At 56.0% G+C, this 26,082-nt stretch overlaps 6 protein-coding genes across 6 annotated transcripts; 2 read left to right on the plus strand and 4 right to left on the minus strand.

Annotated features, from left to right (window-relative positions):
• Positions 1-167: 167 nt before the first annotated feature.
• Positions 168-1,738, minus strand: J7T55_008492 (proline iminopeptidase; the record flags this gene model as incomplete). The annotated part of the gene is made up of 2 exons (XM_053138814.1): positions 168-1,525; positions 1,681-1,738. 2 exons carry the CDS (start codon positions 1,736-1,738, stop codon positions 168-170), a joined length of 1,416 nt encoding a protein of 471 aa, XP_052997767.1.
• Positions 1,739-2,445: 707 nt separating this feature from the next.
• On the plus strand, positions 2,446-4,198 carry J7T55_008493 (uncharacterized protein; the record flags this gene model as incomplete). Its single annotated transcript, XM_053138815.1, has 2 exons — positions 2,446-2,682; positions 2,810-4,198. The coding sequence occupies 2 exons, from the start codon at positions 2,446-2,448 to the stop codon at positions 4,196-4,198; spliced, it is 1,626 nt and encodes a 541-aa protein (XP_052997768.1).
• An 848-nt stretch (positions 4,199-5,046) lies between these two features.
• On the minus strand, positions 5,047-6,731 carry J7T55_008494 (Lipase 1; the record flags this gene model as incomplete). The annotated part of the gene is made up of 2 exons (XM_053138817.1): positions 5,047-5,304; positions 5,376-6,731. The coding sequence occupies 2 exons, from the start codon at positions 6,729-6,731 to the stop codon at positions 5,047-5,049; spliced, it is 1,614 nt and encodes a 537-aa protein (XP_052997769.1).
• Positions 6,732-7,596: 865 nt separating this feature from the next.
• On the minus strand, positions 7,597-9,258 carry J7T55_008495 (uncharacterized protein; the record flags this gene model as incomplete). Its single annotated transcript, XM_053138818.1, has 4 exons — positions 7,597-8,263; positions 8,462-8,874; positions 8,928-8,991; positions 9,140-9,258. The coding sequence occupies 4 exons, from the start codon at positions 9,256-9,258 to the stop codon at positions 7,597-7,599; spliced, it is 1,263 nt and encodes a 420-aa protein (XP_052997770.1).
• Positions 9,259-10,867: 1,609 nt separating this feature from the next.
• Positions 10,868-13,769, minus strand: J7T55_008496 (DNA polymerase theta subunit; the record flags this gene model as incomplete). The annotated part of the gene is made up of 3 exons (XM_053138819.1): positions 10,868-10,902; positions 10,958-11,481; positions 11,530-13,769. The coding sequence occupies 3 exons, from the start codon at positions 13,767-13,769 to the stop codon at positions 10,868-10,870; spliced, it is 2,799 nt and encodes a 932-aa protein (XP_052997771.1).
• A 6,469-nt stretch (positions 13,770-20,238) lies between these two features.
• J7T55_008497 (uncharacterized protein) lies at positions 20,239-25,957 on the plus strand (the record flags this gene model as incomplete). The annotated part of the gene is made up of 5 exons (XM_053138820.1): positions 20,239-21,142; positions 21,200-21,683; positions 21,956-23,867; positions 23,925-25,826; positions 25,880-25,957. The coding sequence occupies 5 exons, from the start codon at positions 20,239-20,241 to the stop codon at positions 25,955-25,957; spliced, it is 5,280 nt and encodes a 1,759-aa protein (XP_052997772.1).
• Positions 25,958-26,082: the final 125 nt, after the last annotated feature.

Here is a 26,082-nt window from a genome sequence, read left to right on the forward strand (position 1 = left end):
CACTGGACAATGCGGTGAAGAGTACCCTAGGCACATACACCTCCAGGCCATTATTGTCAGAAATAATTAGATAAGACAGGGGGGTATGAAGCATGTCTTGTCCAACAAAGAGCTATTTCTCCCCAAGGTTGGCAAGCAAAGGATCTCCTCCACCATACACTATGTCACTAGTCGATAGCATCGTCCCGGAGCTTAAAAAGCTGGGGCAGCACCTCGTCAGCCCGCGCGCGAATGGCGTTGTGGTACATGGTGTTGGTCTCGAGGACCCTGATGAGGTTGATCTTGCGTGCCGTCTCCCGCGCGAGCTCGGACTCGACGTACATGTCCTCGATGAAGCTGGCGGCATAGACAGGGACCTGGTTCACCCTCAGCCGGGCCTCGTCGTACAGGTCATCCCAGTCGTCGTGTTTGGCCAGCGCGCCCGCCACATCCCTCAGCTTCTGCAGCTCGGGATAGTCATCGAACATGAAGGGGAATATCATCTCGCCGGAGAAGCAAAGCGGCGTGTCGATGTTGTCGAACGCCGAGAACTCTGGATCGAGCCAGCGGAAGTTGTCGAGCTGCTGGCCAACCCGCTGCGCGGCCCAGTCGGAAACGATGCCCTTCTTGTAGCAGTAGATGGCCTCGTGCAGGACTGCATAGATGGGTGCCGTGTCGAACGGGAGGTACGCTTCGAACTGCAATAGGGTCGGCCTCGTCAGGAACCCAAATTGTTCCAAGTCCATATTCAGTCTCAGGATCATAGCATGCACATTGTCCAGGCCGCCGTGTAAACCAAACATGTGGCCGACAGTGAGGAGTCGTCTGGCTGTCAGAAGCCCGCCACCCGGCAGACGAACACCTTTTTCTGGGCGAGTGTGCAGGAAAACGGCAGCCCTCCGTACGGCTGGGATGTCCTCGGGGAACTTCCTGTAGTAGGCCATGTTTCGCTCAAAGACCTTTTGGAAAGTAGCCCTGTAGACTTGATCTGGGGTCTTGGAGATTGGAGCGAGACCGCCGGTCATGAAGACCTCGTTAAGCCCCTCGGGGTGGTGGGAGAGGTAGCTGAGGCAGACAAAGCCGCCAAATGACTGGCCAAAGATGGACCATTTCCTCTTGCTCTCGTCGAAGCTCTCGGTCAAGCACTTCCGGACAGCCTCACAGTCGCGCACATTGTCGACCTGGCGAAAGAATTTGAGGTAGTTGAACTGCTCCTCTGAAGAGGCGTCTGGGGTCGGAGAAGTGTCGGCAGTGACTGGGGTGCTGAGCCCAACCCCTCTGTAGTCGAGGAAGAGGATCTGATAGCCTCTGTTCAGGAGGAAACGGGTCAAGGAAGAGTCCTGGGGTTCAGGGTTGCCAAATCCAGGGCCGCCCTGGAGGAAAACAAACCATGGACGGTTCAAGGACGACTGGAACTGCGGCTGTTGAGGGTTGATAGGCACATCATACTTGGTAGCCCCCCTGGCGAAGAGCTGGATGTGTGTACCGGAGGGGTTTTTGTAGTCCAAGGGCACCGAGAATAAGTACTCGGTCACCAAGAGGGCACCTAGGTCGAGGTTTTGGCGTCAGCGTTGTCCAGTAACATCGGTCGCAGTATCATACCCAACTACACTACACCATACTATCTACCATGGCATCGAGAGCTAGATGGTCACGATGTAGGCCGCGGTGGGCAGCTATTGGACCGCTTGTTGCACTCACCTGGGACGACGTGCCTCACGAAGCTCTTGAGCTTGGCTTTCGGGATCTCGAGGGCCATGACGCAACTGGAAATTGCAGTGTATACTATGCGTACACTCGGGCAAGAGAATGGTCAAAAGTGAGTGACGAAAGGGACGCTGGTGTAAGAGGGCACCGATGGATCCACTCTTCTTCTAGACACTGCACTGTATTGTCTGTCTCTGTCTGTCTGTCTACCGCCTGAGACAGACTGAGCAGAATTTCCTGGGGGACAGGGTTGCTCAAAGACCGAAAGATAGCACGCGTGAGATCGAGTGCTGAGTGCAAAGGAGAGGAGCCACTACAGGTGTCTTGTCTGAGCTCGAGTCGTCGTCGTCGTCGCCGGCTGCCATCCCCGTCCTTAGCCTGGCGTGCATATCGACCGTTCACAGGTGATAAGAGCCTGCGGGGTTCTGAGAGATACCTGGAGCTTGGGCTGATCAGCAGACCCTCAGGCCCCAGACATGCCACCTAGGCACCTGCTAGGAAGGAGCTGTACAGGTACCTGGGCACTGTCTAGTCAGGCGGGTCCCCCGGCATCGGCAAGCGCGAAATCCCCGGCCTTCGATAAAAAGGCAAATCTCGTAAATCTGGGATTTCTCTCATCATCTTCAACGTCGACTCTTCGTTTCTTTCCCCAACGACACCCGTCGCGCTTTCACTGGGTCAGAAGCCCTGGGTATTAACTGCAGGGCCAGATGTGAGACGACACGGCGGCCGCCCCGGATTCGCATCCGCATCCGCACAATGGCCATGGATTCGCCCCAGTTAATCCAGACTCTGGTCTCATCCTTCAGCATTTTGGCCGACGAAGTGCAGAACCTGGTCGACAGAAAGACGATCTTGGAGCACAAGTTGGCCTACGCGCGAGAACAGGCAAGTCGTCATCTCTTCTTTCTCTTGTCTTCTCTTTTCCCGCCCATGCCACCTCTACATGATGATTACCATAGCTCTAGATCTGCATGTCGCCATTTTGGCGACTCTGTAGACAACCTTTACCACTTATCTGATATTTCTCTTGGCCCCCATCTACCCACAACTCAATCTCTGATTTGCCGCCGTCTCGGCGTGGGGCCCCCAAACGTGCTGACCAATGTCGCATCCGCAACAGTATCAGCTTCTCGCCGACAAATACGCCCCAGCAGCTCCTCACATTGCCGAAACTCTGGCAAAGCTCCAACTACCTCCCAGCCCAACGCTCGCATCCTCCAGCCACGTCCCTCTCCCCAAGCGCCACCAGTCCGATAGCTCCCAGGCTGAGTTGGCTTTGTTCATCCGCGAAGGCAGAAAGGTAGCTCGGCAGTTGGCGATGGTGACTGATGCCAGCAAGGAAAGCGGATCCAGCCGCGAGACATTCTCCACCAACATGACCTCACAGTCAACCTTCCTCGAAAGGGACTTCACGGTCGAGGGGAAGAAGGGTCATTTGGGCTGTCCCTTCTCGGCAATGAAAAAGGACGCCGTCGAGCAAGTTGAGGTAGATGATGCGAATGAAAATAAAAATTCCGACCCTACACCGCACCATTCCAAAGACCCGATATGCGCGGCAATGTTTGAGGAGAGCATGTCCGCCCCGCCGCCCAACGCCTCGGCCTCCAAATGCCCCATCAGATACCTCGACAAGCACACTCCCGAAGAGATTGCTCGCTACGTCGAGACTCACAAGCATGAGTTGCCGCGAAGCCACGAGGTTTGTCTCAAGAGAAACCAGAAGAACGAAGAGCAAATAAGGAAGCTCGACGCCAAGTACGGCAATCTTGTCTCCATGATCACCGATCTCAGCCACCTCCATGCGCCCATGTTACCCGAGGCCCAGGCTGAGGCTGAGGCCGAAGCTGAAGCCGAGGCGGACCAAGCTTCGAATCGCCGTGTTAGTGATTGGGCCAAGAACGTGAGCTCTAGTACCGTGGACGGCCTGGTCGATGAGACCATCAAGGATGATGGTAATGTGCCTACTGCCGAAGACTATCTCGACCGGACCGGTCATTTCGAACGGCCTCTCAAGGAGATCCGCGTCGGCGAGTCGCCCAGCAGACCGTGGGGCATCTCCGTCCCCTTTCCCCCGGATGAGCCCGTGGAGCGGCCAACTTCGCCTCCGGCGCCTGTTCGTATGCCTTCGCCCAGCCCAAATCAAGCACCAAAGGCCTCAGAGGCCAGGCCATCCAAGTGCCCATTTGACCACACCAAGATGAACAAATTAGACGGACCTGGCCTGGCCGAATTTCCGAAAATGGAGGAGGTCCAAAGCCCCCCACGGCCTACCGCTCACAAGCCAGCTGCAAGCCAGCCTTTTACTACGCCTGTGAAGCATCCACAACCTCCAATCCCAGACAGTCCTCCTCCGTCTCACCAGCCGGCCTTTATCAACGCACCTGGGGCCGCGAATGCCACGACCGCCAGCGGCCCGGCCCCCCAGATGGTGTTCAACGGCCCGGTGTTCATCGGGTATCCCATTGAGCAAGCGATTCAGTTCATGCAGCATTTTCAGCGGCAGTCATGATCAAGATTGTAATTTTGTAGATTTTCAGCGAGCGAGGGCGTTTCTGATGGTTTTGGTACACGTGGCATGGCGTTGGGCGGTCTTGTTTTACGGGCATGGACATCAAGGCAAGGCGAATTAGACAACTCGCGCCTGGAACTGTCGAGGGGACTCAATTTCTCTAGGCTGCGCGCGGTAAGAACGAGACGCGATACTCACTGAGCATTCATGGGACAAAGATCAGATATTTGGAATCGGGTTACTCGCCCCCACTCAGATTGATAGCTTGATATTGGAACCATATCCTCCAAGTGTTCATCCTCCTGACTGATGTTGATAAGTTGTCCAAGCCTACCAAAGTGTCGGTAAAATGGGATGGGAGCGCTTAGCCTTACTAATCTCACCGTCTTGCCTGGCGTGCACGAGGTTGAACAACTCCTTGGTTGGACTCTGCAGCGGTTGTACGACCACGGCGTGACTCTGGGCCGCCGTCTGTGGCACGTTTGACGACTTGGGCGGCCTCTGTCGAGTAGGACAAGTTGTCAGTGGCGACGGCCGCTGTCTCATCCTCCGCCACCACAAAAGCAGCAATCGCAATCCTGGTCCGCTCTTGAATTGGCAGCTCTTTGCGATACCTTTGCTTTGTTGGGGTGAAGGGGGGTGGGCGGATGAACGGTCAGATGCAGGTAGCACAAGGCTCGTCAACGCTGGCGAAGCATGCACCCTGCACATGTGTTGTAATTAATATCAACCACATGGCGTTGATCACAATAAGACTGCTCAGTGTGGATCAGGCTAGCGTGAGCTGCATTACTGATTTATATATATCATTGTAGATCCTACGACTACATCGGTGAGGACACCCGTTTCTATATAGGGATCTTGGGCGCAACGCTCTTCCAGAAATCACACCGGCCCTGGAACTGCGTCAGCTCGAGCTGGGCAAAGCCGGCCGCGTTGATGTTGAACTCCTTCCCCGACGACAGCAGCGGCGGGACGCCGGGCTCGTCCGCGCCGGTCAGCTTCATGGCGTTCGGGTCGGACGTCATGAAGAACGAGGCAAAGGCCCCGGCGTAGCCCTTGTAGTGGAGCGGGTCAGTAGTCTGCGCGGTGTTGACTTGGTTCCACTTGCCCCGTGATAGAATATTAGTATGCTTTCCGAATGTGCTGTATGATGAGAGGACGAGGGAGAACTCACGTAGATGGTGTCACTGCCGTGCTTGGCTGGGGAGATGGAGTACTCTCCCAGGTAGCTCCCGTTTGGCGATGCGCCGGCCAGCCAGTAGGCTGGACAGGCCAGGATGGAGTCCCTGTATATCAGCCCAGCCCGAGTGTAAGAGCCGTTATAGCTTGGTACAGCCTCAGCAGTGCCTGATTCCGGGTACAGCGCCTTCACCTCCTCCAGGTCAGCCTGGGAGAGACCGGGCATAAACCCGGAGAGCCAGTTGTCGAAGCTTGCCGTGCTGGAATTGAAGGGCGGTGTGCCGGTGTTATTGGTATTGGCGAGGCCTGGAGGGATGAAGTTCTCGCCCTCGTGGGTGTTGTACATGCCCCATCCATAATCCATGTTGACCTCACCGGCCTCCGCGGCCTCGCTCAGCCTCTTGGTCAGGAACGTCCCGTCGATCACTGGCGCCCATGTGTAGCTGCTTGAGTTGTAGGTGTGACTCGCAGCGACAACCAGCGACGCGTTCCTCAGCGTCTGCAGGTCCGCCCTCTTCAGGCATTCCAGGCTGCCCGCGCCCGTCCCGCACCCCGCGAGCGTCGAGAACTGGTCATACACGGCCTGCGCCTGCGGCGCGTCGTAGTCGTACGTCTTGGGCCAGAACGGGCTGCTCGCCAGCGCCCTCTTGAACAGCTTTGGCCGGTCCTCGGCCCCCGCGCGCGCGATGGCTTGCGCCACGACCGACCCGCCGCCCGCGGACTGGCCCCAGATAGAGATGGAATCTGGGTCGCCGCCAAAGTGGCTGACGTGCTCCTTTGCCCACCGGATGGCAGCGTCCTGGTCGAGCAAGCCCGGGTTGAGGTCGGACCCGCTGTCCTCGGCAACCTCCCTCCCCGGGAGGAAGCCGAAGGCGTTGGTCCTGTAGTTCGGGTAGATGAAAACCAGGTCCGTCTCAGATGAGACGTTCAGGATTGGATACGCCGAGGGCGGGATGGTGAAGTAAGCGCTGCCCTGGATAAAAGCACCACCGTAAAAGACAACGACGACGGGGCGCAGGGGCTGCCCCTGAGTCCAGGGACGCGAGTACAGGCCCAGGTACAGGCAGTCCTCAGAGCCGTTGACAGTGCGCTGGGGGCACATGTCGAAGGGCTGGCTGGAGTTAAAGGTGCCATTCGTGATGGGCAGCGGGGGCTGCGGTCCCCTGAACCTGAGGTCGCCGACAGGCGGTTGTGCAAATGGGATCTTCTGCCAGTACGAGATGTTGTAGGAGGCTGAGTACGCCCCCTCGAAGGTACCATAGTCGAGTTCGGCGACGAGATCCTGGGCTGCGGCCCCTGTCGCGAGAAACCCTGACAGGAGGAGAAGAACTGTCACAAGCAAGGAAGCCATCTTGACGTCTGAAGCAGCGAGTGAAGACAGCAACTGTCGTCGCTCCCACGGCTGAAGTCGTCCTCCATTTTCACCCCGGGAAATAATGCCTACTTATTGCTTGCTTTCGGATGGCTGTTCCGGGTGAACGGTTCATCTAGTCAGGCACGTCAACAAGATAACCCGAGGGGGCGGAAAGCAGGATGTCTAGTGGACCTGGAACCCGGCGGGAGCGGGACCATGGTCACATCGGTCAACTTGTCCATGATGACCCTATTTGCAGTGGGGATCTCCTCCGCACCTTCGAAGTTGGGCTAGAATCCGGGGATTGTGGGGAACAAACCGACAGCAGAAGAAGCCGGCCAGGAACAGTAACAACCACCTAACAGTAGGTTCACTCACCTAGTACGTAGGGACCACGGTTCCACCAATAGGCGAAAGGACGAGTCTCGCCCAAAGGGGGCATGGTGCTGGCTTGAAGCTCAAGCGCAACTTCGACTTCGCTCGGCGTTTGCCATCAATGTTAGCCCGAGCGAGGGTGTAAACAACGAAGCACCATTTCAACCCGTTTCCGCTTGCACTCGCTTGATTAATTCGTTCACTAAACACCACAAATCACGATATAGCTTCATCAATCGTGCCTGCATATGAAAATACAGGGGCCTCTTGTAAATCCTGAACCTGCCTCCCTCCCGCCAATTAAAAAACATTAAAAAAAAAAAAAAGAAAGAAACAACGCTCAACAATCCAGGTATAAATCAGTCATGCCTCGCAAGTCGATCATGAATTCAGAGAAAGCAAATGCTAGTTTCGAGAAGAGTCCGCTATATGGAGCCCCCTGTGTGCTGGCATCCAAATTTTCAGCCCTTAGAGCGACCAGCACGCACTAATACCTCACGCCCCTCGGGAATGGTCGAGGGTATAACTGGTGGTCGAACGGCGGCCCAGTAGGCATGTTCCAGGCAGCCCTCTCCATGCTCGGCAGCATGGCACCGTGGAAGTCCGCCCTCCTGATCGACGTCTCCTTGAGCATCAGCATGGCCACTTCTGGGTTCTCGAGGAGGAATGCGCCCGTTTCCTCGGGGGCCATCTTCCACAGCATCGGCTGCAGGAACCCGACCCTTGCAAACACCATCCGCAGCAGGGGATCATCATCGCCCACACCGTCGTAGATCTTCCGGCAGAGCCTGAGCACCTCGGCCTGCGCCGCGTCGGGGCCCGCGCTCTCGAGCATGTCGATGGTCGCGCGCGAGATTTTCTCCTTCAGCCCGTCGAGCATGTACCTGTCTGCGCAGATGTACACGTCGATATTCAGCTCGTACTCGATCAGCCACGTGCGCATGTCCTCGCCCTTGATGCGTGGTGCGTCGGTCGGCGACGTCGCCATGGCTGGTGGCGACCCGGGCCGTGGTGGTATCGGCCTGCCGTCCGGACCCCGCCTCCGATGGTGTTGGTTCCTCCGTGACCTGTCTCGTCCATTCATAATGACCCCTGGGGGATAGGCGGGCGGGGCGATGGCGGGAGGGAACCGTGGTGCTGAGCAGGCCCAGCAGCTGCAGCAACCGATGTTAGCTATCAACGCAACGGGAAAGGTGATTTCGAAACCAAATTCGGCGGGAACTGGCACTTCTGCCCGTACAATGTCTCACGCTCCATAGCCAACCAAGGGCTTTTGAACAGCCTGTGAGGGATGGTCTTTACGACAAAATTCCGTTGAAGGAAATGCGAGGATCGTCTTTGGGTCTGCTTACGGTGGTCCTTGAGAATTAGCACATTGCGGGCAGTTGCAGTTCGGTCGGTGCGCCCCGGGGTGTTTCTGCCGGAGACGTTCGAGCTGTCTCTCCTGTCGTCGGCGGCGGCGCTCCTCGCGCCTTCGTGACTGGGCGCTAGAGTCACTGCGCCAGCTGAGCGCGTCCGAGTCTGAATCTGAGTTGGCTGTGTCGTTGGCCACGTCCTTCCCTTTGCCCTTGTCCGGGTCCAGCTCCAAGACAGTCGATAGCGGCTTGGTCGGCAGATACCGCTCCTCATAGAGGTATGCGACCAGGAAATGGAAGATGGCCGGGTCTTCTTCTGGTAAGTCGAGGGACTGCGCTTCCGCCTCGAGGAAGTTGCCCAGCAGTGCTTTGCGGAACCATTCAGCCTTGAGAAGAACGCTTTTATGCACCTGTTTCCATATGAGTACAAATTCACTCAGCTGTGAGACACTATTGAGCCAACCTGAAAAATCTCCTGATTCGGCAGAGTGCCGACGCGAAGAGGAATTATAGCGGAGCTGTATCGACTGAGGAGCGCATGTCAGTTAGGAAATGGGGCTGAGACAATATGGTTGTATATTGGTAAATAGGTACATCGTGTCAAGTGACACAAACAACGGGTGGTACTGGGCCAGGGAATAGAGGAGCGGATGAGACGAGAGATAGGTCTCTTACCCGTCGCTCGTAGAAAGCCACAAGTCTTGGCTTGGATCCAAGACTTCCTTGCGATCCAGATCATCCGGCAGTATGTCTAGCACAACAATGTCTGGGGTGTTCACTGATGGCGCACGCATCGTTTCGCGAAGTGTTCTCTGGGAGCTCCCCTCACCGTTGGCCCTAGAGGATGAAGCCATGTCTGATTTCCTAGCTGTCCCAACGACGAGAGTTGGTTTTCTAGGGCAAGGATGCTATGATCTCGTACGCCCTATTTCGACTGGGAGGGGAGGGGGGATGATGGCAGCCGAGCAGAAAGCTTCTGGGGGTCACAGAAACAGCAGGCTGAAAGATATATATCATTTGCGCGAGCCATACGAGCTAGAGGCGGCCGTTCCTAAGCAATCAGCAGTAGGCTGAGACGCAGCAGACGAAGAGGGTGTGGTGGTAGAACACGGAGCTAGCCAGGCAGCCCACACCGGATCACTGTCGGATGACATGCATGCGGACCACATCCTATTGGCATAGGACGGTAAAAAGAATGTACGGCTTGTGCGATCGATGTCGCTTCTGCGATCTATGTGTGCTAGGTATGCCTTCAGAGGGCGCCCGGCTCATGTATAGTTCCAACCAATCTCCCTCCTCCCGCAAGCCTTACTTAGCGGGTCGAGACATATCTCTAGTGAGCATCTGGCTTTGGTTCCTCGAAGCTGCATTTGCCTCAAGCGCAGACGGAGGACAAAGATCGAGAGGCTGCGGCATGGGGGGCGACTCGAGCTCGTCCAGCCTACTGAAGCTGAGTCGGCTGGTACGCACGGCCGGTCAATAGAGGTGAAAACTTCTTGTGCCGTTGTGTAACCGTCCAGACGCACTGGCTGTGGAGCTGCATTTTACTTGATTACCTCCGCATGGCATGAATCCTGCCTAAGCCCGCATGGGGCCACCTGCTTGCCGCCGCTTGGGAGGCTGGGGTCACGCTTACTGGACGGTTGGACCAAACGTGTGGGTGGTGTGGCCGTGGGAGCACCGATGTTGGACGGTTTAATACCCGACCTCATAGGACCACTGCTAATTGCGACCATGTCTCGAATGGATATATGGCGAATGATACCCTTGTGGCGGATGCGAGTACATCGACAGGCTTCCGCAATCAAATCGAGATAGCGCCAAGACCTTTGACGATTTCCCACGAACTCCTTTCAGGTCCACGAAAACACACAAAGTCAAGCTTCATAGCGATTTCCGGCAAAAGACGGACCCAACTTACCAAAGGTAGCAATATCATCTGGACTTGGCTTTTCTATCCAGGGCGCCAGCCATCCCCACGTGTTACTCAGCCCCGCCAGTAAAGGTAGGAGAAACACGCGGCCTGCCATTCAGAACTGCCACAAAATGTTATTGGCAGTCTCGGTTGACTTGTGTCGAGTTGCTATATCAGCGGCTAGCTTGTGTTCCTTAGTCACCCTCGAAGCTCAGGAGCACGACCGGAGAGGCCTGCAGTCAAGAGACATAGCCCAATGTGTTATTCTCGTTGGCATTGTTCGAAATCGTATATGTGTTCTGCGATGCGAAAGGGAAACAGGTGTGCTAATTGATATTCTCCATGGTGAGGTTCGCCTACCCGTGCAATATCAATTGCATGCCCATAACAGGACGGCAGAAGCTCCTGTTGACTCTGCCCGATCCCAGAGTATGTGGTCATCGTAGAGGCACTTGATAGCCTGGCTCGGCTGTCTCATTCGGTGTTGGTCACTCTTCGTCCATATCTTGCTGCATTTCGATCTCTGTAGTCAAGGTCAGCAGATCCACCTAATTCCAAAATATTCATTTACTACTCACGCCAAAGCCTATTTGCTGAATCAGCGATAACTTTTGCCTTGAGTAGCAGCTTCTCCATATACTTTTGCTCATCCTTGGCCTCTAGACGGATCTTGTTTGGTTGCGCTTGCAGAAGCACGGGAACGAGCTCGTTTGGATCGGCATTCGCGACGGCAGCGACACTTCGGAGGCCGTTGTCCCAAAAGACACGAGCGGTGCGGCTCTTGACAAAGGTTATTTTTGCCAAGGCCAGCAGATCAGACTTGGCTCCGGCCTTCAGACGGTCTGAAAAGTGATCCAAAGCAGCTGCCATGACTCCCCATCCCATTTGCTCGCAGAACTTGATCATGCCGGCTGCAAAGCCTTGACTGGACTGTGCTAACGTCTGGACCGTCCCTCGCGGCATGGCGTATTTCTGCGCCACGCGGTACACGGGCATCTCGTTGCACAGGTCACGCAACTGCAAAGCGAGATAGAATCGATGATAGACTCGAGCGAGTTCCTTCTCTGCGGCTGTTTCTGTTTTCATGGACCCTCCACGCATCCTACACTTATCAGCCAAGGTCTGCTAGGCGAGCCTTTTGAAGACTTACATCCTGTTGATCTCGGTGGGCTTCAAGCCTAAGAAGCTCAGAACTCGGAGTCCGCTCTCATCCAGATTTTCCATCTCGTTTGCATAGACTTTCCAGTTGATATTGACTGACATATCCTGAACAGGCGTGAACGTATATAGGATGTGCATTTCTCCATCCATCACAAAGGCTTGAAGGGCCCTCTTCAGCTCCTTGTGTATAAATATGCCGTCGTCTGGGTCAAGAGATGAGGTCACGATTGCTTTACCCAACTGTGTGGCTTCGAAGTTCGAGAATTGGTCGGTTGAAATAAAGCCTCTTGCCTGCAGCTCTAAGAGACTACCTTCGACGATCTCGTTGACCCTGACAATATCGGTGGACTGATAGAGCAGCGTCTTTCGAACAAATTCGTCGAGTGAACCACGACTAGTTGCCAGCCTCACCGCTACGGCTTCAAGCAGCGCCCTCTGTATGCGGTGCTTGTCGCTCGTGAGACAACTCGTAAGCTGTGGTAGTTCCGCTTGCATGAGTTCGGTGACGTCCTCAAGGTCTTTTTGGCGGCAGCAGAGGTAAGTCTCGCCAACCTCGTCCTTTCCTTTCCGCCCTGCGCGGCCTCTCATCTGGCGGAGCATGGATGGTCCTACAATATCGCGACCCATGCGCGCATTATGTAGAATGACCCGTCTCGCTGGGAGATTTATACCGGCTGCAAGAGAGCATGTGGCCACACAGACTTTGATGGTACCAGAATCATAGGCGTTCGCGATGAGGTCCCGCTCTTCAGTGGTGAGTCCTGCGTGATGAAATGCAACACCATTTGGTATGGTTTGCTCCAGCATCGGATCAAGACCCCCGGGCAAACTTCTGAGATCTCCGAGCAAGTCTGCTCGCTTCTCCTGCACGTCAATGTTCCACTCGTGAAGAGGGGGCATTACCCGACTGATTATGAGTGCGTCCGATTCACAGCCCGCGCGGCTACTTGCAAATACCAGTACACCGTAGCCAGCACGAGCAGTCTCGCTCGCTAGAGCAACGACTGAGTTTAGCACGGGCTCTTGCAGTTCTTTGGCATCCGATGCCGCTACCGTTCCTATCGCAGTGGATGGAGCCTGAGAAACCTGCGTCCCATTTGCCTGGGTTGCGGCGGCTTTGATCAGTCGGCTGGTTGTCCCGGCAGCGTAGATTCGGCTGTCGTAGACGAGGTGCTCCTCGATTGGGACCGGCCTGTACTGTGTCTCGTAAAAGTGGCCCTGAAGCCATGTCGCCAGGAGCGTGATGTTTGTCAGGGTCGCACTCATGCCGATGATCTGCACGGCATGATCGTCGAGGGAAAGAAGCTTCGTAGCCATGAGTTCCAAGAGATACCCCCGATGGTCGTCATCGATCATGTGAAGCTCGTCAAGGACTACAACTTTCAACTTGGTGACCGAGCCATCATTAATGGCCGTATTCACGAGTGAATTTGCCTTCTCAATGGTGCAGACGCCGATATCAAAATCAGCCCAAGTCTGCGTGACCTTGCTTCCACCAAAGAAACCAACAACTCTAACCGTATCCTCATCGGATCGTCTCCGCCAAAACCTCTGGTCAGATTCCTGAACGGGTCCAGTGATGGCCTCTCTGGATATTCCCTGAACCACGTTCCTCAGCCAGCGGACCTTCTCCTGGACAAGTGCCACGTAAGGTAGCACGAGGATAGCTTTGGCCTCCCTGTCCTCCAGGACTCTCTTCAACATCAACACATCGGCGACAAGAGATTTGCCCCCGCCGGTCGGTGCGCTGTAGACCAGGTTCTTCTCGCCTCTGAGGAGACCTGGCCCCATTAGACACTGCTTCTGCCAGGGGTAGATGCTCTTTATACCTAGGGCTTCGAAATTGGCGACCAGTGGCTTGGGAAGTCTGTAGGCAGGGTGTGACAGCTTCAGCAATGCATCGTGGGCTGGAGTGGGCGTGGCTGGGAAGTCTCTCCTCTGAGAGTACTCTGACAAGCCATTAATCGTGCTGCTATGGGCAACTTGCGGCAGATGCCTTGTTATTTCGCTCGCAGCGAGGGGTGGTGGGGCCTTGGAAAGAGCAGAAGCAGACTGGAATGGAGCAATGCGCTTGACGGTTGGTTGGGCGTTGTTGATATCATCACTTTTAGAGGCATCAATTTGACGTTTCCTGCTGAGTACAGATGTTGTCTGGTACTCCGCTTGATGTTCTTTGGCCGCTTGCAGAGTTGTTTTGTGCCGTATGCCACTATTTGTGGCCATGGTCATGGTGAGCCAGGTCTGCTATGAGCAGCGTCGAGAACAAAGGGCGGCACGAGGTTCCAGCGACGTGACTCGTATTTGAGCTAATATCTGCTCGTCCATTGCTTGTCCCCTGCTGCTGATGATGCTACCGTAGGCAATGAATCTGCTCAGGTCAGCAAGGAATCAGCAACGATTGGATCACCTATAGGGGGATTTGGACTTGCGACAATAGGGGGCACTCAAAGGCCGCCTGGTATTTGAGGAGCGCAAAGCAATGTAAATAGTTGCACAAAACAGACTCTGAAAGGAGACGAGGTTTTCACGCTCATGACGGCGACGATGTTGAAGAGGTGTGAATCTGATATTGGCTTAGGTAGGCTTAGCGCGGTGCTGCCGAATCCTAGTCACTGCCAGGCATGCCTGATAGTCTAATAATGGGGTCGTCTTGTTGTCTGGCTGTCTGGGAGGGCGAGGGAGGTTGCCTGTTGCCCAGCTCCAAGCGCAGGGTGCAGGGGGTGGTGCATGGGGGTGCAAGGTTCTTGGCCGACACGTGCACACCTGCCTGTGCCTGTGCCTGCGCCTGCCGCCCGCCCGACGGGCCATTCCATTCATTCCAGCCCAGTCCATCTGGGCCATTGCTTACACCCTCCCCCCCCAAACTGCCCCCCATCCTTCCCTCCAGCCGGGTTGGTTTGATTTGATTTGATTTGATTGATCGATTGATTGATGGATGGATTGACCGATGAGAGTGAGAAAGAGGCAAACCCTGCGGCTGCGGCTGCGCCTGGAATCTGCTAATCTGCCAAATCTGGGATGCAAATTTTCCACAAAGGGCAGCCACCCCGCAATTGGCCAGGAAGCTCCGGGAAGGTGGGCCCCCCGCCCCTGCCCCCGATGTTTGTGCTCTTGCGCTGCGCTGCGCTGCGCTGGTTGTCTGCAGCTTGTCTGGCTGTGTAGCGCGCTGCTACTGTTCCTGTTCGCGTCTTTGTGTGCACACGGCCCAGAACGGAGTTCCCTGCCCGGGCCTCGTCTGCATCTGTCTCGCTACTTTTATTAGCCCTGTGAGGCCAGAGAAGGCCGCCGAGAGCCCGACCCGCGGACCTTCTCGAAACGTCATGTCATGTTTAAGAAATCACATCCTCACTTCCTCGAGATTTGCGTCCCGTTTACCGAGTTCGCCACTCTTGTCTGAAATGAATGTCTACAATCTGACCAGAGCCTATCTTGTACCTTGCGATCCGAGATTGGCATCGTTATATTCTCTTCACCTGACGGGCCTTGTTGTCCGACAATCGTGGGTTGCAAGCCGACATCACCGGCCCTGGGCTGCGAAACCCTGAGCGCAGGCTCTCCCCTGAGAGGAGCCACGACGGTGCTAACCTGAAGTTATTCTTGTGACCGTTGCATTCCTCCTTGGTCTGCCCGGCTCGTGCTTACTGTGGTACTGCTACCATACAGCGTGGCCGGTTTATTCCAATGCCACGACAGATCCTCGGCAGTATAGATGCCGTGTTATGCGTGCACGCCGACTTCTAACAGATCATTATCACTTGGTGTATGCTGGAGTTCTCTGCTTTCCCCTTGATTCTCACAAAACCATCAGGCTGCGGCTCTTACAATATGAAGGCGGTGCCTAGCTGGCCAACTTCCGCAGCAGTGTTCTGGCTTCGAGGCTTGCTTCGTGTGTGAGCTTATCCTCCCCGGCAAGGCAGCAGACAACCTTCGGCAGTCTTGGGAGGGGCACATCATGAAAGCCTTACCTGTATGGACGGACACCTTTGCCGGGGCGGAAGTGCTGAGCACTACCACTGTATTTAGTCCCTTTCTCCTTATAGCCACCACATCCGACGCATGCAAGGGTTGGGACCACTGCTCTGAAGGCGCGGCAATGCCCTCGGAAGCCTCGTCGACTCGGACGGAAGACTCTCCGGCTTTGCGCGTGCATTGCCCGCCTTTCCGAGCATGCCTCCGCGACTCCCGTGGTGCTCTCGCGACAGGAGCCATGGGCCATCGCCCCTGGATTCGGTGAGGGTACACATGATAGTAACACAACGTGTACAGTAGGTAGGTGGCGCTGCTAGTCACAGGGCGTTAGGCCCAGTAACTCGACCCGCCACAGCCGATCGCTGCAGATGGCAGAGACGGCGTCATCTCTAGCCTAGAGGGCCACATGAGACAATCGCCCAGGATCGCCAACTGACAGCGGCTCATCGGTCGCGCTCCTAATCCAACTCCAGCGTCCTCGCTGGCTGTCGGCAAGCACGGGCTGAAAGAGCGTTGGGCGTCGGCCTCGACTCCTTGACCCAAATCGCCATGCTGACTCAGGCGAGCATGACTCCTTTTGGCGATGTCGGCCCTCGCCCATGAATTTGTGCGTTTTCTGTCGGTGAGCAAAAAGCATTTGTTGCCTACCTGCGATCTCCCCCAGACGCAGCCCAATGAAGCCCTGAAGCTTGACCGGTCTCGCTTAGCATTTTGATATCAGGCTGCTGTGTGTGGTTGGAACTTGGGAACCATGGATCCGTTGGCAACAGCAGCGTGGCAGCGGGCCAGCCACCCCCAGGGCTGCCAAGCGATGACCAATGGCCGGTTTGACCTTTGAAACAACGCCTGCCCATTCATTGCCAGTCCAAAAATAATGCGAGTTTGTCGTGAAGAATATGCTCAAGCAAACATCCTATAAACTTTGATGAAATGGATGATGAGATACGGCTTCTATCTTCTGTTCCGGGGTGGAGGGGAGGGGGAGGTGGGAGGGTATTGCGCCTCTTCTAGTGCGCCTGCAGTGACAATGCGGCATCCTGAGGTCCTACCTGCTCGTTGGGAGGCGAATCTGTGCGAGAGTAAAGTGACCTTGGAGGCTGTTTCGAGGGATGAAGCCCATGCAAGTCGCACCCTTTCCATGTTTCTCTACAGTGGTTAGGGGCTGCCGGAGCGACGTACCCTCTCACCCTCAGCCCCGGTCAACATCTAACAAGGCAGACCGGGGAAGTCTCGGCTGTATCATCGGACTCGTTTGTGAGAAACGAGAGTCTGAAAATACATTCATTTCGACTGCCGTCTGCCATTGAGGCTGGCGTGTGCTTGCGATGTATTGATTGGTTCACATAGTAGTCAATTATCCCGAGCTGGGAGACGACAAATGAGATGCGAGACTCGGACTATAAGTCCTGGCAGGTCGAAACGTGCAAGTCGAGGTCGGAGAGTCGACGAGAGCGCCCACGTCGAATATTTGAAATCTACCGAGCCCGAGCCCTGGCTCCTGTGGGTAACGGGGTGGCGATCCCGCGGCGCTTGACGACACAGCAACATCGCTGGGCCGGGCTTCGTGCACGAGTCCAACGTAATCAATCTACGGGCTTTGGAAACTCTGAGGCCGGGGTCTCGGTGTTTTGCGACACTGAATGGTTTAAAATCAAAAGACAGGCCTTTTCAGGAGCAATATCGCAAGGCGGGCGCCGTATAGGGACAGGGAGAGGCGGAAGAGACACGGTCGGAACGCAGGCCGTGGTCGACCATGCCACGCTAAACCCAAACGGACACTGAACTTTGACCCGTGTGGGTAAGCTAGCCCAGTTACTAGCAGCCCTGATCCACGCGATTGCGTGCATGCGAAAGCTTGGGAAAGTGTCTAGGACCGTGGAAACAGTGAGATCTGCCTCTCTTCCGATAATTCGACGGTGGTGTTTCAATGGCCCGTGGCTCGAAGGATATTCAACCAAACAAGGGGACTTTTTGGGTGGAGGTGGGGGAACAGTGTGAGAAGATGAGATGAGATCAGGGCGCCGCCGTAGTGTAGGTGCAGTGCACGCGGTGACCTTGATGGTGGTGATGAGTGGGAGCCGCGGACCAGGTTGGTCGAGTTGTCGAGTTCCAGAACCGAAGTGCGTGCTGCCCGGATGCTACTGCAGTCTGTACAGTAGACTAGGTATGCATATCTGGCTGCTGCCGATGGCAGCTGGGATCCTGGCGATAGGTGAGGGAGTGACTGAGTGACTGAGTGACCGAGTGACACGGCGAGTCGCCATTCCGACTGAGCCTGGAGTGGTCGTTCTCGATCTGCGGCCAATGTAGTGCCACGCATTTTTCTCCTCGCCCACAGACCAGTTGCTGGTATCCCGCCAAATACTTCTGTGCACGGGTTAGCAGAGCATAATGGGGTTTCCGACAGTCATATGTACCACAATGTTGTACTGGATTTGACCATCTGCCGGCGAGTCAAAACGTTGGCATGCGTCAACCGCCAGACTGTCGATAGGATTGCCTATATGCAGTCGACCACCCCCAGCAAGGCCTCAGTGTGCATTCAGGCGTCAGCTCGGTCGGTGCTTGAGATATCCTCGCACCTGGCTTCAACTGAGTTACCTCTCCTCAATCATGGGTACGGGACGGTACGGTACTGGACGCACCATTAGCAGCATGCAGCCTGAAGCTGGGCTGGGCTGGTGAGGGAGGATGCCGAAGTTACCTTGGGGTTGATCCACCCCATCTTCCCAGGTAGCACTGAGGTACCCAGAACCTTCCCACACACCAGGTACCCAGGCACACCGGTACATTCGTCTCTGTTTCTGCAGCTCAGATCTCGGCCGTCCCAGCCAGATGGGCAGACAGACGAGACAGGCTACGTAGACGAGAGGCGACGAGAGGCGGCCCTGGGCTTAGCTTAGCGGAGCCCACCCTTGCTCACTCAAAAACCCGCGAGGGCACTGCATACCTCTACTGCCTAAGCCTCATCCACCGTTGCCATCATGGGGACGAGTCTCAACCAGAATATCGTCATTCAGTGAGAAGGCTGAAGATCACCATGTGGCATTTGGTCAGTCGATGGCTGAGGCCCCACGACTGCAGGAACCCCAACCCCATCGTTGCCGTGATCGTTGAATATATCCGAACGTGGTTGGACGTCGTGGTGAATGCAACGACATGTCGTCGAAGTGGCCCAACGCAGGAAGCCAGTCTAGGTTTAAGCAAAGCCGGAGAAGTCACGTCTACATGGCAGTACTTTGTGGACCCCTGCAAAACTAGGGTGGGCTTGGTGCAGCGGAGGCGTCACGGCCTTCGTCTGCCCTCCCATGTCGAGAAATCCACCGCGACATCTTGCACCTCGCCTTTTCCATTCCATTCCACTCGACTAACTCACTCGCTCGCTCACTCCCATCTCCGTCCGGCCCAGGTCGGCTCGTTGTGCTGTCCTCGGACCTGGCTGACCTGATTTGACCTGACCTGACTGACCTGACAGCATAGCACACAAATCAACACACAACAGATGTAATTTAGGATAGCATACCATCAGAGTAGAGCAGATCAGACTAAGCCCAGCCCGTAGATGAGGGCTTGTTCCACCCTTTCTCTTCTCCCTCTCTCCCTCGCCCTCCCACTCTCACACTCTCTGTGTGTGTGTGTCTCTCTCGTTGGTCCGCCCGTACTCCCATCTATCGTGCATAGGACCTGCCGTGCTGTGTAGAACTCGAGCTCTCCTGCTTTTTGCCCACGGCCCATGGCCCGTTTCCCATTACATGCGTGCGTCTATCTCCCTGGCCCCAGAAAAGCCAAGGCGAACCGGACCACACAGCTGTCAAGCCACGCTACCCACGTATCGGCGCTTTCTGGAGCTGTCCCGGCCTTCTTCTGGCCCTCGATCATTTTTGACTTTCCCGCCTGCCCATCGCATCGACTGTTCCGTACACCTTCGCCGTATGACCAGGCTAACAGATTTGGCCTGCCTGCCTTGCCTTACCTAAGACGTCCTCCCATAGTCACCCATGGCCCATGGTCCATGGCCGCCCCATTGCCCATTACCCATTGCGCGCACGCATACCCATCCCATACCCATACCCATACCCATACCCATGCATTACCCATGCCCATCCACACCCATACCTCGACTCGCCCTTTTCCACACTCTTCCCATTCCCTCCCGATATAACATCTTCCCTTCAACTTCCACCTTGCATCACACAACCCCATTTCCCTTGTTGATCTGTTTGCTCCCCTCGCCCTCATCCCCGGTACTGTGAGCCGGCCTGTCATTCAACATCCACTCTCGACTTTCTCACCCCGTCCCTCCTAACTTTTTGGTGGCCTTTATTTCCCTTCCCAGCCGCCCACCACCATCACCATCACCACCACCACACCACCCGCCCACTCTCTCCCCAGCTGGCATACCTTCATTTGGTGACCCGCCGCCCCGACCCAGCAGCGTCCTCACACATCTGCCACGTTCGAGAGGCTTGCTCAGGGGTTTCCCAGCTCTCTCATCGCAGGCCATATTTCTCCCAAAACAACCGGCCCCGGATTTTGGTGTTCCTGCTGTCCGTATGGACCTCAGCCGCCACATGTAACCCCCCCATTTTTTGAATTTGTGCTGTTTGAGTGACCCGTGTCTGGTCACTTCTCGCGGCGCCGGCAGGAAACGAATAGGTCGGCGCCCCGTTCCCTCCACCTCTCTCTCACCCTACCTTGGACAACGGCGCTCTGGCCAAAAACTTTCATCATGGCTCCCAAATCTCAATCACACTCCGCCGGCACAGAAAGTCCTTCACTTCCTACTGCTGCACCATCATCCAAAGAGGGCTCCGAGGCACCCACCCCGAGTAAGCAATCCAGAAACGCCTCACCCTCATCATCTACCGGTGCGCCACCTAAGAGGGCAGACTCTGAGACAGCGCCTGCGAAAGCCGCATCCACCTCCCAGCCCATGACCAAAACCTCTTCCTCGTCATCAGGGTCGAATCCGGCCGATGCCAAGGACGCAGCCACTGGACCATCACCATACGGCACGCGCTCCCGCAACAGGACTGGCCGGGCCCGCCCTAATTACGCAGAAGACAAGGACATCGACTCAGATCTTTTTGATGCAGCTCCCGAGCGGAAGGATGATGGTGACGCCAAAAGGTCAACACGACTAGCAAACAACTCCTCCAACCCAACCCAGGACGCCCCACAGCTAGGACCCTCATCAGGCTCATCGTCATCACGGAAGCCTCTGCCAACCTCTGATGACGGCAAGCACAGCGGCACCGCTGCGGCCGCCACCAGCACAACCTCCACCACCACCAACACCACTTCTACGGCCAACAAAGAATCACAGCAGCAACAGCAGAACCACACTAGCGCAGCGTCAACACCTGCACCCGCTGTCAATTCTGCTACTACTTCCCAACCAACCAAGAAGCGCAAAGCAGGCAACCAAGGCAATTCGTCTGGTCTGAACCAGCAGACTGGATCAGGGAACTCATCAACATCGTCAAATGCCGCCCACAGAAAGTCGCTTGGTGGTGGTGGCGGCGGTATGAGCGGTTATGCCGAGACAAACATGATGAGTTTTGAGGATTGCCAAGGCAGGCCCAAGAACAAGACACTCACAGCCGATGACGGGACCATCCTGGCTGTAAACGGTAAGTGAAATTCTGTTGTCGACCCCCGGAGCAGCAAAGGCTGATGCATCTATCTAGACCATGTCTACCTGATCTGTGAACCGCCTGGTGAGCCATATTACATTGCGCGCATCATGGAATTCCTGCACTCCAAGAACGATGCATCTCGGCCGGTAGATTCTATTCGAGTCAATTGGTTCTATCGACCCAAGGACATCGGCCGCAAAGCACAGGACACGCGCATGTTGTTTGCGACAATGCATTCGGACATTTGCCCTCTGAACTCGCTTCGTGGCAAGTGCGAGGTGAGGCACAAGGCAGAGATCCCCAATGCGGAAGAGTACCGCAGGAACCCAGATTGTTTCTGGTGGGACAAAATGTACGACCGCTACATCCAAAAGAACTACGAGGCCATCCCCACCTCGCAAATCATCAACGTGCCAGAGCGGGTGAAGAAGGTGCTGGATGAGCGCTGGAAATACATCCTGGTGGAACAGGGTCGTGGAAAGGAGCTTACCAGCGCTGTGAAGTCATGCAAGCGATGCAGCGGCTACTGTGCCAGGTACGTACCCCCATCAAACAAGGTCCCAGTGACCAAAGGCACCCGCCCCTAATTCCCTTCATCATCTTCTTGTTCCCTTTCTCCGGCGCCCCTTGTCTCTCCCATTATCAGCACCCAGCAGTTCTTGAGTAGTCCAGCTAGGCCCCAGCCGGCCCCCCCAAAAAAACCAAGGTGTCACTCGCCTTCCCTGCTGGTAGACACTTGAAGCCACGCTAGGACTCTTTTGGGAATGTCCGTCCGCCCCCACTGTACGTGCTAACCCCTTTGGGCAGTGCTGATTCGGTCGACTGCGGGTTCTGTAAGAATACCTACCACATGCAATGCGTGCGGCCGCCGTTGCAAAAGAAACCCGCTCGTGGTTTCGGCTGGGCTTGTGGTCCCTGCAACCTGGCCCAGGAGAGGAAGCTTGAGGCCCTCAATGCGCCGCATCTCCACGACTCTGGAAGCCACGCCGAGGATGAAGAGCTGCTTGAGGAGGAGGAGGAGGAGGATCCTGCACAGGCAAACACCAACCGCACTAGCCCCAGCGTGGAGCATGATCACCCACCCCCAACCGCCGAGCAGATCTACCAGGCCAGCCTGTGGCCCTTCAGGTATCTTGGCATGCACTGCAAGATCGAAGATGCCCTGGACTACGACGACCGCATCTACCCTCGTGCCAGTTCCAGGCTGGGTCCCCGGCATCAGGCCACCGTCGGGAACTGGCCAGGTCGAGCCGTGCAGTTTGTGAAGCCCCTGGAGATCAAGAAGACTGGCCGCAAAGATGGACGTCACTCCAAAGAGATCCAAGCCCTGCTCGAGAAAGACAAGCGCGAGCGCGAGCAACGTCCTAAATGGGTCCAGGACGAGCCATTCTCCGGCTTTGTCCCACGGGGACTAGACTTCCCCGAGGACGACCCGAGTTGCACATCAACATGTCTCTGGAAGCCTGCTGAGGACGCGGATGGAGGGCCTGTCAAAGATGCTGACAACGATATCATAATCTCCGAAGCTGGTGTTGACGACTACATGAATAAAGCCAGATCTATGTCTAAGGAACTTGGACTTCCCGACCGGTGTACGAACCTGGAAGACATTGCGAGAGATCTGCTGTACAAAAACAACTATGACGCGGAGGAATCGCTGCGACAACTTGTCAAAACTGACAAATCTCTGTTCAAAGAACCCGACTTGACCGCTTCGGAACAGAAGAAATTCGAGGAAGCTGTGGCGAAGTTCGGTTCTGAGCTCCAGAGTGTCAAGAGATATGTCAAGACAGTGCCTCACAAGTGGATTGTTCGCCATTACTACAAATGGAAGAAAACGCCACAAGGAAAGAAGATTTGGGGTAACCACCCACAGCGGAAGGGCAAGAAAGAGATCAAGCGTGCACAAGCAGAGGCGAGCAAGGCTGCGGACGAGGTTGCGGACGACCACGATGACTCGGCTTTCGACACCGTCAAGGCTAAAGACAAGAAAAAGAACTTCACTTGCAAGTTCTGCAACACGAAGTCATCACGACAATGGCGTCGCGCCCCTAACGTTTCCTCCGCCGTTGTCACCGAAAATGGTGGCAAAAACAAAGAGAAAGGCACACAATATGTCGTGGCTCTCTGCCGAAGGTGTGCTGAGCTCTGGCGCCGTTATGCCATCCAGTGGGAGGATCTCGACGAGGCGGCCAAAAAGGTCGCTGCGTCTGGTGGTCGATCGTGGAAGCGAAAAATTGACGAGGAGTTGTATAAGGAGCTGCAAGCAGCTAATGAGAGGATGAGGATGACCAAGTACAGCACGCCCGAACCTCCTCCAGTCGCCCCACAAAATGCAGCTGCAGCCACCTCAACTCAACCGATGGGACCCCAGGAGCCGCCTCGCAAGAAGCTGAAGTCCGAGCGAGACTCGGAGCCCGCGTTGTCGGAGGCGGGAGGTGTTGGTGGCGCGGTCGCGGCTAAAAAGAAGGAAAAGGAGAAGGAGAAGGAGAAACCAGCCGAGAAGCCCGCTCCCCCACCTCCACCGCCAATGCCCAAGCCGAAGACGATGCCATGCAGTATTTGTCGCCAATTGGAGCCTCTAGGAGATCAGCACCTGCAATGCAGGGAATGTCGGATGACGGTGCACCGCAACTGCTACGGCGTAATTGACAACAGGCAGAACGGGAGATGGATCTGCGACATGTGCTCGAACGACAAGAACCCGCAAATCTCACTGGTAAGAAGATGTGTCACTTTCCTCTCATGCAACAGAAAGCTAACCAGTTTTGTGCAGCACTACAAGTGTGTTTTGTGCCCGGTCGAGAGAACTGAGCATGATTTTGTTGAGCCTCCGAAGATCTCTCACAAGAAGAAATCTGAGAAAGAACGCGAGCGAGAACGGCTAGAGAAGGAGTCCGCTACCAACGCAGCCGACTTCTATCGAAAGCGCCAAGAGGAGCTCGGCCGACCGGTGGACCCAAGGGAACCGCTGAAGAGGACAGCAGACAACAACTGGGTTCATGTAACTTGCGCTGTCTTTCACCCCGAGATCAAATTCGGAAACGCGAAGGCGCTCGAGCCCAGCGAAGGCATCCCCTCCATCCCCCGGTCTCGTTATCAAGAGATCTGCAAAGCCTGCAAGCAGTTGGGTGGCGCTTGTGTGCCGTGTCATAATCCAACTTGTCGAACGACATTCCACGTCGAGTGTGCCTACCAACAAGGCTACGCTGTCGGATTCGATATCACCCCCGTGAAGGGTTCGCGTCGGGACCAGCACAATATTGTCAGCATCGGCGGCGAGAGTGGAACCATGGCAGCAGCAATCTGGTGCAAGGATCACGTGCCAAAGACTGCCATTCATCACATCGAAGACGTGGTCGATGAGTCCGGCTTGAATGCGCTGCAGCTCTATGTCCGAAACTTCAAACAGGCTGATCTGACACTGACAGGCTGTGCTCGTAAGGCCAATCTCATCCCGGCAGCTGCAAAGCCTGTCACTGCTTCGACCACGACGCCGATAAACCGGAGAGCTTCCACTACCACCCTCGTGCCTGTGACATCGCCAGTCCAGGTCAATGGAGCAGTCAAGGAGGAGGTACCGTATATCATGCAGCCAGTGGGCAAGGTTTGCATTACTTGCGGCACGGACGTCAGCCCCAGGTGGCATTCAATCGACGAGTCGCAGGGCCTTCTACTGGTGAACGGCCATGGTGGTAGCTTGGGTGAAGAGGCTCAAAAGTTTGTGGCACAACGCAACTACCAGTGTCACAAGTGCAAGAAGGCCAACCGAAGGGTCGAGCCTCAGCCAGTCGTCAAGCAGGAGGCATCTCCGCCGCCTGTCGAGGTGCCCAGGTCACCTCCTCCAGCCATCCAGGCAGCTGCGAGTCCTCAAAATCTGATGAGCGTCAGAAACATTGCACCGCAACCGTGGGACCATCCTCCCCGCCAATCCTCGTTGGACGCTCCGGCAACGCAACCTCCGCCGATGTCTGGATCGAACCACGGACCTGCTTTTGGGCCGCCTCCAGGACCACTTTCTGTACAAGCCCCAGCCCCCATTGCACCCCCCATCGCGCCTCCCATTGTCCAGGCGCCGCAACCACAGCAACAGCCGCCGCAGCTGGCTCAACCCATCGCAGCCCCGTCTATGCAGGCTGGCTTGCCACCGCGAGGTCCTCCTTCTCACCAATACCCACCACCCCAAACACCGCCCTATGGTGAATGGCGTCGACCATCATCACAGCATGGCTCTCACCCTCCTCCACCGCCGCCGCCCCAGTCTCACCACATGAACGGAGCACATCCGCAAATCCCACCCAGCAGTATGCCGCCGCTAGCCCCACCTAATCATCTGCGTCCGCCGCCACTGTCGAGCATCCCACCGCCCCCACCTCCTCTGCAGAACGGCCATGGGCTTGGTCACCACTATGGTCCTCCGCCGACAGCCAACGGCAGGCCGCCATCTCCGAGAGGCATTGGCGCACCACCACCTCTGCCGAATGGAGGCCCTTATCTGCCTCAGCACCACCAGCCCCATTCGGTCCATCATCAGCCTCCTCCGCCTCCTCATCACCTTACGAATGGCGGGCCTCCGCCGCGTGCAGCAGAACATCCCTTCTCACATGGTCTCCATCCTCAGAGATCTCCATTCTCAACGCCACATGGCAGCCCTCCCATGACGAGGGACAGCGTCATGGTGAGCCGAGAGACGAGCATGCCACCACGCGCGCCAGACAATCGGCAACCTAGCGGTGCTTCCGCAAGCCCGTCTTTGCGAAACCTGCTGCATTAGGCGTCGAGCGAGTCGATCGAATCACACCGAGATGACCACGGCAGGCTGGGCATTCCCTACGCACGCCAATCGAGGTTGTGACCACTCGGTCAAAATGACATCTGAGCCATACTTCAAGACGTACTGCGGCTTTTTTCCGACGTCTAACCTTGCATCCTAC

The sequence above is a fragment of the Diaporthe amygdali genome (genome assembly GCF_026229845.1).
Source record: "Diaporthe amygdali strain CAA958 chromosome Unknown NODE_4_length_2575358_cov_65_588622, whole genome shotgun sequence".
Taxonomy (NCBI): Eukaryota; Fungi; Ascomycota; class Sordariomycetes; order Diaporthales; family Diaporthaceae; genus Diaporthe; species Diaporthe amygdali.